Below are 12,332 nucleotides of genomic sequence, written 5' to 3'. Positions count from 1 at the left end.
TTTTGCCCACATCTATCAACAGATTTTAACTCATATCTGCTAAAAGGAATAAAGCCGAGTGCAGTGTAGTGGAGTGGAGTCCTTTGCATGCATTTCATCAACATAAACAGGACACCATGCTTGGCATACTTTCCTTAGCCGCTTTCAATGCATCTATTTTGGCTTGGATAGAAAGCTTCACTCACTTTCACTTTGATTGATGTTGTTGCATGTGCGAATGACTGCAGCTATCCATATGAGTGTGTCTCTGTGTATCCCGGTCTCTGTGGTCCTCTTCACCCTGTGTGCCTGTGCTCTAAAATCCAGCCTTTAGATAACACTTTGTCATATGTGCTCCCTGTCCATGGCATACCATTACATTATGGTCTATATGCGTAGGAAAGTGTTTTTCGTCAAAAATTGGGACAGTGTTTCGACCACAGTTGACACAACTGTACTAATGTTGGTCCTATAGGCCTGGAGTCGTGTGTATGCAGGCTGAGTTTTAAATAGAATCTCACTCTCTAATGGGTTTCACACTAATAGAATCTAAACAGAGTTTAGGCTTTGAAGTGCTGGCAGGTCCCAATTAAAAACGAAACTTTGTCTCTCTTGATAAAATTGCAGAAAACTTTGTTTATTTTTTGGGCTTTTTCAGGTGAGTTATGCATTAGATTTCATTAACAAAATCACTAATTTAATAAGAAGCTTAACATTGTAAATAATTATCAGTTCAAATGTCTTCTTATGATGCCTCGTTAGATGCGTTTCTCATACGAAGTGTAATTAAAATTAAAATGTTGATTTCTAGATTTGTAAGAAAAAAGTTCAGATGGGGTTGGAGTTAAGTGTTTTTAAGTCTGTCATTTCAAAATCATATCAACAAAGTTTTGAACTCTTTTGGAAGACTTTATTTCCATTGGATCTCATATGAACTTTTCATATTGACATTAGAGGAATAGAAGACAATTAAAGATAGAATTGAAGAAAGTTATTTATTCAATACCTTTTTTCACATCTTTTTCGGCTTTCAGTTAAACAACAATTGAAAGAAGAATTACCACAACGTAATTCGCCTCTATGCATGCTTTGTGGTTCTTTAAATGAATTTGAATTGAATTTTGTGGTCATTGCTTTAAGCATATTTTAGTCGCTCATAATGTCTATCAACATAATTTGTGTACATATAGGCAAACAGATATATATCAATATACATTACATTATGTATTTTGATAACTGTCAAAAAAGGACAAGACTCACTTTAACTTTAGGAGGATTAACGTTTATCTTTAAGGTCGCAGCCGCTGCTGCTGATTCTACTATAAAACTGGTATCGATAAAACTATTTAAGCCGAATTAATGCATTAGGCAAATGGTAAAAGTAATTACCACTCTCTAGCAGTTTAGTTGTCAATTTAAATGAACTGCTGGCAAATTGTTTTGCCTAAAAATTTAATAAAAATAACAAAGGCATTTCGAATAACTAAGCATTCATTTGTCATGATAAATGAACTGTGCAAACAACTGAAAAACTATGCCAAAGAAAATCTACAAAATAGACAACAAGCTGAGAAATGACGCGCGGGGGGGGGGTGGGGGAAACGAAAAAATTAAACAAAATAAAATAAAAACAAACTCCCAGGCGCATTAATTAAAAAGGCGCAGACAAAGCGAGTGGCAGATTAATTGGCGTCAATAAGAAGGATGAGCAGCAAAAGAAGATGATGAAGAAGTAGGAGGTGCTAGGCGGTTTGAGGCAGGCGAACAAAGTGGAAGTTGCGATAAGAAGGCCAAAAGAAAAGTGATTAAGTAGAGAAGAAAACGGAAAATGAGTATGAGAGAGGGAATATCCAACGGATATCAGCGGAAAATGAGTAATGAAGTCGAGATGAGCATTACAAGTGGGAAAAGAAGTGGTGAAGGAGCAGGAGAAAAAGGGCGAAAGCATTTTTTTATGCATACAAGACAATGAGCGAGACAGAGATATAAAGAAGGAGCAAGAGCGAGTCAGATAGAGGGGAAAAACTAGGCCTTGTGTCTGCGCTGGGAATGCGCGCCGCGTTTTATGCTACACTTTGTACTTCGAATTGGTGATGTGTGTGTAAGAGTGGGTGTGTGTTTGTCCACCACGCCCCTTTGAATGTCCCCCATGTCAATGAACTGACTGCGCCTGCAATTGTATATGTGTGTAACACACATACAGACAGACAGACATATGTGTCTGTGTATACATATGGATGTATGTATGTATATGCAAATTTCCGCATGCCGAAAGTTGTCTTTGGCCTTTTCGTATAAAAAACAAAACGAAGGAAGGCAAAAAAAAAAAAAAGAACCAGTGAAACTCTTGGGCTGTAATAATTTTGCCGTTTGCTTTTTTTCTGCTCATTTAAAATTCAACAACTGCTGCTCGTTGATGCCATTTTTTTTTCCTCTGCTACCCAGAGCATAGTCAGGGAATTTTGCTAAGGGGATCATAAACTATTTTGGGGGGGCGAAAGAAAAACACTTTACTTAATCACCGCTTAAATACAAACATAATATGTATATGTGTGCGTGTGTGTTTTAAACAGTCAACTGACTGTTGTGGCAAATTTATGGCTTAAAGTGCATTGTGCAGTATAATGCAATTTAAATTAGTTAATAATTGATAATGTTTTAAGCAAATTTCTTGATAAAATGTACAATCTCTTCAGCACTATCTGCTTAATTTACTCTCATACTTATTTCTCACATCTAAAACAAGTCAAAAAGTGCAAGAAGGTTTTATCAATTAAGTAAGTTCCAACAGAAGTTAGTTTTTTATGGTTCATGAAGTTATTTATATTGAAATAAAGTGTTTATTTAATTTTCTGGCGGTTTCTAGTGGTAATATAGCTAAAAACCCTTGAATAGCGTCGCACAATTTAATTGTATTTCTAAAGATTTCTTTAAAGATTATTTTCTTTTGACAGTCAAGACTTGAGTGAGTTAAAGCAAATTTCTGATCGCATCATATAATAGTCATTATAGTTTATTCGAACTTTAAGTATAAGTTGCCTCGAATGTTTTAAAAGCAGCTTACTCCATATTGCCAGGGCCAAGTTCTAAGCCCCCTTTGAACGACATTTTTCCAGAGTACACCCTTCGCACAGACTAGGTTTTAGCCATATACGCACACTATTTGAATGCGAATAAGCTTCGTTTATATAATGTCTGCTTCACTGTTTGTGCGGTTTACTCTACGGGAACAAAAAAAAAAAAAAAAAAAAAAAAAATGTAAACCAAATAGAAAATAGTAAAAGGAGCAACCTCCTTTCAACATTTTGGTCTGCTGCATGCAACAGCACCACCACCAACAACAACAGCTACAACGCGTTTGCTGAGGCCACCAAGGCGACAAAAATTTTCTATTTTCATTCGTCTGGTTCCCATTTTCCCACTCACTCCTCATCAGCGTCATCACCATCCACATAATTTTCTTCTTTTTTTTTTATTTTAATTAAACTTGGAGCCATTTCCTTTTTGTATTTTGTTTTCTTTTTCAGCGGTTTTCAGCTTTATAATTGTGTAGAAAAATTGTTCTGAGCATAGAAAATGCAAATTGGGAAACAGCAAGACTAGAAATGGTAGAATGAATAAGAGCAAGAGAAAGAGAATGTGATGAGAAGAGAAGCTAACGAAATGCAAAGGAAAAAGTCATAAGTTGATTGGTGGCACTTGGTCTTTCGTTATTTTTTTCGTTTGTTGTTGCTGTTATTTCTTTATATGATGGAATATACTTATGTGGAATGAATGAATAAAGTTGAGAGTTCACCGGAGTCGAGAAGTAAAGTGAACTAAAAGGATATGAAAAATGTGCGCTTGGTTTTCATACAAGATGAACATAATATATCATCAAGTGTTGGCGAATTCCTCTTGAATGCGAGGGAGGAGGAGCGAAACTGTTCAAGAAGAATTATATTGTATGGACTTTATTATTTGTGCTATTGTGCGAGTTGAAGACCATGATTAAAAACAAGAAAAAAAACTCACACATGTATAAAAGCTGTGTACTCAAAATTGTTGGCTGAAAGTTTCAATCTTTGTTTTTTGATTGGAAAAAAAATTTGCCTGTTTTCAATTAAAACCATCGTGGTTATAGCTTTGCTTTCTCCACTCCCGATTATGACTGATTGGTAGCATATTGAATGCCAAATCAGAATGAAGGCTGTTGCTATTCTCATTCATTCCCTCTCGCTAACAAGCACTATGGAAATTAGTTTATCACAAGCCCACACACACTCGCACATAATACACACATGCAGCCAACTAGAGAGAAGCCAAATTGCGTTAACCAACAAGCCACGCCTCTAAAGCCACAACTAAGAGGAAAAAAAATTAAAACTCAACCCACTGACACAAAAAATGCACTTTTATTAGAATGCTACCGCAACCATGACACACAGATATACAGATATACACACACACATACATATTTAGCTATGTGGAGGGCATGCCAAAAAATTGCATTGCTATAGCATACTTTCTGGGGGGAAGACCAGTCTGTTTTTCTGCGGTTATGCGACGCAAAGTGAACCGCAGAGTGTGAGAGAATTGAGTTTGAAATGGACTCTGTTGCTGTAGTCAAGTGCAATAATGTAATGGCTATATTTAGGCAAACATTCCACACACACATACACACACACACTAATGTGGTATAGCTATGCTGTACGTTTTCTATGTGGAAAATGTTTGCTTTTGGCGCAATTGGACCGCAATATTATCCAAGTCCAAGCAGGATTGCAGCTCTTGGGCTTCGATTTTGTTAGTGAGCTCGAAAAGCATATTGACAGCAAACAAGCCGCAATTTCGGTTACATTTTTGGGCGAGAGAGAGAGATAGAGATAGAGTTGCCTTTTTTGTTCAGGAAATTGTCTAGTGAAAAATATTTGTTCCATACATTTATATGTATAGGAAGGACCTCAAAACTTTATATGAACTTGGTTAGTTAAACGCCAGAGATTTGCGATTTATTTTTTTACTTTTTGTTGTTTTTTTTTATTCAACTGCGCCATGAATATTTTAGGTATTTAATTGTAAATTACACATACGCCCTGTGTACAGTTGTTGAATTTTTTACAATTCCCCAAACTGAAGTTTTTTGTTGCTGCTGCGGCTACTGTTGGTTGGTTTTTAGCTGGTTCTTTTTTCCTTTTCTCATTTTTTTCGTGATTGTAAAGCGCGGATTTTGGTTATTGGGCCGCGTCCTTTGGGCACAAACATTTTTTTCTGTTTTTGGCCTGCTTTTTTTATTTCACAGTTTCGCTTATTTCGGTATTTAAAAATTCAACTGTTTTGATTAAAGTTCTTGGGGAAAAAATTTAATTGATTTGATGTTTCGAATGTGATTTTTGTGTGATCTTTGAATGGATAAATCATATGGATCTCATACGTATGCGGAATTTAATTATACACTTCCATACACCACAAAGTGCAAAGTGCATTTCACATTTAATTCTTTATCGATTCATTTTTCTCGCCAATGACAACTAATTGGAAAAATTTAATTTTCATTCCGTTTTGCAGGACGAGAAAAATCAATTGCTGGTCACGAATGTGTGGCTAAAACTCGAATGGAATGACATGAATTTGCGTTGGAATACTTCGGATTATGGTGGGGTTAAGGATCTACGTATACCGCCGCATCGCATCTGGAAACCGGATGTCCTTATGTACAATAGCGCCGACGAAGGCTTCGATGGCACCTATCAGACCAATGTGGTGGTTAGAAACAATGGCTCCTGTTTGTATGTGCCACCGGGCATCTTTAAATCGACATGCAAAATCGATATCACATGGTTTCCCTTCGATGATCAGCGTTGTGAAATGAAATTCGGCAGTTGGACCTATGATGGATTTCAGGTTTGAATTCAGTCTCCAAAGATCAATAAAGCAAGGCAACCCAAGGGAGTACAAAATATATGAAAATGCTCGTAGTTGTTAATGCTTGAAATCAAATTATCGTTTTGAATTATGATTTTCTCTTTGGTTTATTGAAAAAAAGCTAAGACTATTTTTGTGTTTTGTTTTAATTTTTCAAAAATGAATCATATATTTATATTTATCTACCCTCTCCCTGCGAAATCAAAAACAAACAAAACAAATTGAAAAAATCAATCGAAAATCAATCATAAAAAATAAAGTTGGATTTACAATTACAAGATGAAACTGGCGGTGATATCAGCAGTTACGTGCTCAACGGCGAGTGGGAACTACTGGGTGAGTAAAGGCCAAAAATGTCAGATGAATATATATATTCCACAAATCAGACTCAGACATACTAGAAGAAAGAACAGAAAGAGACTTCTTGCTATGAAGTCTATAGTTTTCTACCAGAAAATAAAGAAATTCACGTTCTCGGCATATGAGAAATTACGGCAAAAACATTTTCCACAATTGATGTGTGTGTGTGTGTATTCTGTGTGTGCTTGTGCAGAGAAAATTTCTCATCTTTCTCAAAAGATGCTGCTGATTCATGGAGTCAAGACACCACAAAACACATACATACATAAGACCCACACACACACCGACACTCTACTCATTCTATCTCACTCTACATATTTCTCTTGAAATATATATATTTCTTCACATTCTATCTCTATCTATCTAACTAAGCAACTAACAAGCAGGATTCAAAAGTTAGTCGGCTAAAGCAACAACTAGAAAATAGAAAAATGAAACGAGAAACATGAAATATGTTCCAAACTCGTACCGTTCGAAACTTCGACTGCGTTTGCTTTATCAAATTGATTGAAATTCTACAACTACTTGTCGTATAATTTCAATCATTTTGGCATTTAAAATGCAAGAGAAAAATGACGCATTTCATCGATTTATCCTTGTATTAGTAAAATTACTATTTCTCAACTTTAACTTTCATACCTTACTATTTGTATCTCTATATATATATCTCTCTCTCTTTAAAAATATATATGTACATGTATCTCTACCTCTCTCAGTCTGTCTCTAAATCTCTCACGCTTATCCAGAGTTCTCCCACTCACTTAACTCAACCAAAACAAAAACCAATCAACAATTCTGAAACATAGTTATATCTTTGGGCGCTTTAACTTTTCAAGACCGAAATAGCCGCGTAAATGTTTCGTTTTATCTTACTTAGAGCAAAAAAATAAGAAAATTCTGATAAATGCAAAATAAGTTAAGCGGGCATTAGTTTAGCATAACTTTAGACCAGATCCCTTGATCGGGTCTAAATATGCTGGCCTAACTGCAAGTTTTTTATGTTGAGAAAAAGAAAATACAAAATAAAAACATAAGAGGTAAGGTTCGGGCTTTGAATATGCCCCATCCACTTAGATATTCAATAACTTTTTCCTAAAAATCTAAGTCGGCATGGTGATAAGATTGTGAATGATTAGTCCTAAGAGATATAGCTCATTTTTTTCTCTGCATTCAAAAATTTTTGTAAATACTTCTACAAGAAAAAAAAACCGGCAACATTTGCAGAGTCAAGTTAAATGTTAAGTGAAAATTATTGCATTTTGTATAGATCTGATAATTTAGCTACAATTAAATAATCATATGCAATAAATTATGTTTGCGTACTTTTTATCTGCTCAATATATAGTGTGCATAGGCATTTGCATATCGCTTTGCATTTTAGTTTAATTCTCACACAATTTATGAATTTTAATGCAAAACCTAACAAAAAAGGGCAACAATTAAAATTTTAATTTAGTATTGGTTTTTGTAATGAAAGGCTTATGTAAAATGTTGGAATAAGAAATCGATTAGCAAATTACATATACCCAGAAATAGGGAAAACTGATAGATAAAGGTAAAGGCAAGTAAATGATAATTCAATTCTGTCTTAACACAGACAAAGAACCTTTTATTGAAGACCAACTTTTGTCTAGTAAATTCAACAATTCGCCAGAAATGAAAACTTTTACCTTTAAACAAATGACTAGTGTGCAAATGGGCACTGTATAAAGTGAAGCAGTTTTTATTCAATTACTAGCTCAGAGCACACACAAGAACTTTCTTCATGGTAATAAGATTTAAGCATTTCCTTTTAGCTGATATTTAATTTTCGTAGCATACTTTTCAGCAACATTTTTTCCACTGACAATAAGAATATTTTTATAACAATATCTATGCTCAACTATAAAAAGGTACAATCCCCCAACAAAGACAGCCAGCTTATTTTTCTATTGTTTTTTATTTTCTTTCTATATTTAAGCTTGTAAATTACAAAATAGCACAAGGAGCCAACTTTAGAAGAAGGGGAAAGGGGGTAGAAACGAAAGCAAGAAAAAATAACTAATAAAAACACAAGAGAGCAAAAATGTTTTAGGAACAAGTGAAAAACTGTAACGAGAGGAATTAAAATGAAGAAAAGTCTTTGGCGCACAGACAAAAGCGTAAATTGCACTTTTCCGCATAAAATGCCAAGTTAGCTGCAAACAAAAAATAGAAAAAACATGCCTCGCCCATCCCAAAAGATAGCTGAAAAAGTTTTTCAACCCACAGAAAAGATAGAAAAGCCACCCAGATAGAGAGAGGAGAACGCAGTAAACCAATTAAGAAATTAAAAGACAAATACTTTTACACTACCACGCACACACACTCACAGCCACTTACACAAAGACATATATGAGCACACTCGCACTCAACACACACACATACACATACATACATACATCCTTTAAAATTAAGACAGCCACCGAAACATGGGCGGAAAAAAGTTTTCACTTTTACACTAGCCACAAAAGTGCTAAAGGAAAGTTTTGTGCAACAAATTTTATTTTCATTTGCCATTCTTTTTCTCTCTATCTATCTCTCTCTCTCCCTATCTCTCTGGTTCTTCTTTGTGTTGGCTTTTGGGTTTGTTTTATTCTTTGAGTAATTTTCGTTTCTGGTTTTTTCATTTTTGGAGTTTTCAAAGTTTTTTTTTTTTCTTTCTCACTTCTATTTGTGACTCCTTTTTTTTTGTTTTGTTTTTTGGTTTTCACCAGTTTATGCAAATTATTTCAAGTTGAGCAGAGAATGTGCTTCAGTGGGGTTTAGTTGTGGGTGGTGGGAAGGATGGTTGTAAGTAGGCGTGGCACATAAGTAGCTGGGTCATTTTTAAATACTTAACCAAGACGCTGTCTGTGGTAATCCCTTTGGTAATCTCTGGACTAAGTTGAGCAGATAATTTAGCATGAAATTTGTCTTGGGGCATATGGTAAGAACACAACGCAAGCACAAAAAAGCAGAACGAAAAGAAAAAGTTTTATTTTGTGGTTAGACAATTAAAATCTTGAGCAACTGCAAGTCAGAATATGTATATATAAGTTTGTATTCTAGGTACATAGTGTATAAGAAGGAAACTGCTTAGAGTCTATTTACTACTACAACTACTTTCTTCTGTACTTTTGCTTAAATACATTACTTACACAACCTTCCACCCCAAAACATTTTCTTATCTCTTTTCATAACTTTTCCTTGTACTGTATTTACACTTAAGGCAAGAAAAAAAAAAAAAAAAGAAAACCCAAAAAAGTGCATAACATCAACTTTATCCACTCTTGTAAAACTTAACGAAATGCTCTGCTTTTACGTACTTACAATTAGTTGCCTAGATAAATACAACTCTCTTTTTCTCCCTCTCTCTCTCTCTGGAATCCTTTTTCCTCCCCACTTGTGGGAACTAAAAATTTATTTACAACTCTCTTTCTCCACCCCTTAAACACACACACACACACGCTCAGCATGCCTAGCCCACACACACTGAATCCCAGAAATTTCTCTATCATAATTGTAATATTTTCATACTTTGAGCCAGTCTATGCTTAGTCTTTACTTTCTGCTTCTCCTAAGCCTTACTCTCTATCTCTCTCTCTCTCTCTAAATTTATATATTCTATTGCTTTTCCATAACTCATATCAAATGCTCGAGATATGCTCTAAACCAAGGCCGAAGTAATTAAAAGACAGTCGCAGCAGTTACCAACAAAAATAACAAGAACCGTTTAAGAAAAAAAGAGATTCACACACGAATTGAGATACACAAACATAAACTTTTACATTATTTTTATTAATCTTTTGTCTAATCATGCATGTGTCTTTAGGTGTGCCTGGTAAACGCAACGAAATCTATTACAATTGCTGCCCGGAACCATATATAGATATAACATTCGCCATTATCATACGTCGTCGTACTTTGTACTATTTTTTTAATCTAATCATACCGTGTGTGTTGATTGCATCAATGGCACTGCTTGGCTTTACCCTGCCACCGGATTCGGGTGAAAAATTATCGTTAGGTAAGTGTCCCCGAAAGCAAAAGCGAACGAACACACAGATTTTTACCAAGAGATAAGTAGAGACTATATAGTTGAGGCAGTTGTAAGAATAAGAAGCTACATTAATTTAAATCCACTTTACACACCAACCAACACAAATACTTACTGAGGTGGAGGAAACCCACATGCCAACAGCTTAAGAGTCCTTCATCTCCGTCTCGCTGCCACCGTCTCTTCGAAAAGTATTTGCCAAGTACTTTTTAAATAATGACAGACCCGTTCCCTTCACCCCCTTTACCGTGCGCCTTCACGACTCGTATATAGAGAACGGCAAACTAAGGCCTTGGTTAAGCCGAAAGGCGAATTTAAAATTAGATGTCTGCCAGCAAATGTTTCTGATGAGCGCTTGGAGGCCACGAAGGCTCCGTCGACTGATGTCGCACATTAGACGTTATTGCCCATGTTGTTGATGATGACGCCACAGTTTCGTTGCTCGTTGGCTCTCGTTTTCTGGCTCTTTGGGTTGAGTTTGGTAAACAAAATACTATTGAACTTTTAATGTTACCATCTACTGAGTAGTAAAAAGTATTCAACAGCGACGAAAACATATAACTTGAAACGGCTGGGATATAAGCTATATAGCCCTGTAGAAAGGAAAAAGTTTAAGACTTTAACTTAAGCATATACATACATATATAGTTAAGTACACAAAAGTTAAAATAGATTTTAGGGCGGGGGCGTGTATGAAAACAAGTGGGTTATTCAATGACGAGCACTTAACACTTTGCTGGCAGTCAAAATAGTTCAAGAGAATAAACAGTGAAAATTGCTTTATAGTGAACGAGGCAAAACAAAAAGAAAACCAAAAAGAAATCAGAGTTTAGATTACATCAATGTCTGGGGGAAATGCTTTAAACGTTTAGAAACTTAAACTCAAATGTATTCGACTTTTATAAATCAAGTAAAGCGATGTAATTAGTTGTCATCGAAAGAACTAACCAAAGGTTAGTTTCTTATAAGATGTGGGTATTCAAAAATAATGACTTTCTGAATCGCTTTTCTATATTCAAGTCCACCTCGTACTCTAGTCGATGTTGTGTCAATATTTCTAACTAATCAATTGCTTAACTAAATCATCATATGTATTCTCTATATTCCAAATCGTGTTTCGTATCATAGGTGTTACCATCTTACTCTCGTTGACCGTGTTTCTCAATATGGTTGCTGAGACTATGCCGGCGACTTCTGATGCAGTGCCTCTGCTAGGTAAGATAATTTTGTTTACCAAATCCATAAACAAAACAAATAGTTAGTTGATTAATTATTTGCTGATGCTTGTAAATGTAATATCGTTAATTGTATTATCATAACAATACCTATATATATAGATATATTCATATTCACTGTGCTTTCTTTTGAGTTTATCTGTACTCTTGTTTCATAATCTTCGCTACATACTCGTTTCATATACTTATAACATTTATATCCTATATAAATCTAAAGTTGTTGCAATTATGCATACTCTCTGATAAATAATACAAATATTCATGCATTTCTAAAACGATTTTAAAACCGATATAAAATCCGATGATTTTATAATATTAAAACTTTGACACACAAAACTAACAAAGCAATAAAAAAAATAATCGAAAATAAAACGATTAAACCAATAAAGCATCAGACACAAATTTGTGCTCTTAATAATTGATGTCTTTGGCCTCAAAGCCAAGCGATATTTATCGTTTGACTTTGGAGTCTTTAAAGATATTGCTGATGCTATGATTTTGAACCCAAAAACAGAGAAGCAAGTATAGAAAACAAACTAAATAATTTTAAATAGAAGGGCAATCTAAATGCTTTGCCATTAAACCAATGAAATATTCAGCAAATATATTAAAGAAAACCAAAAAACAACAATATAAATGTTAATAACACAGTATTGTTCGATATATATCAATATATATATACGTACACACACTCCAAACACACGAGTTGGTTTGCAAAATGCACAAACACACACACACACATATTTGAAAACGAGTTTCTTGCACGCTATATAAACTATTTTTCTTTGTTTCGATTG

General features: G+C 34.8%; 1 protein-coding gene across 1 annotated transcript in view; it reads left to right on the top strand.

The window, feature by feature from the left end:
• The window catches only part of nAChRalpha5 (nicotinic Acetylcholine Receptor alpha5), a 69,545-nt gene that overhangs the window by 40,953 nt on the left and 16,260 nt on the right, over window positions 1-12,332 (top strand). The window contains exons 5-8 of the mRNA XM_068295108.1: window positions 5,527-5,862; window positions 6,144-6,219; window positions 10,076-10,270; window positions 11,429-11,515. Of these exons, the coding sequence (XP_068151209.1) occupies window positions 5,527-5,862; window positions 6,144-6,219; window positions 10,076-10,270; window positions 11,429-11,515 (694 nt within the window). The remainder of the gene's footprint in view (window positions 1-5,526; window positions 5,863-6,143; window positions 6,220-10,075; window positions 10,271-11,428; window positions 11,516-12,332) is intronic.

Source organism: Drosophila tropicalis, unplaced genomic scaffold, assembly GCF_018151085.1.
Source record: "Drosophila tropicalis isolate 14030-0801.00 unplaced genomic scaffold, ASM1815108v1 contig_845, whole genome shotgun sequence".
Taxonomy (NCBI): Eukaryota; Metazoa; Arthropoda; class Insecta; order Diptera; family Drosophilidae; genus Drosophila; species Drosophila tropicalis.
Note: the sequence above shows the minus strand (reverse complement) of the source record. Positions and strands in the feature narration are given on the sequence as shown.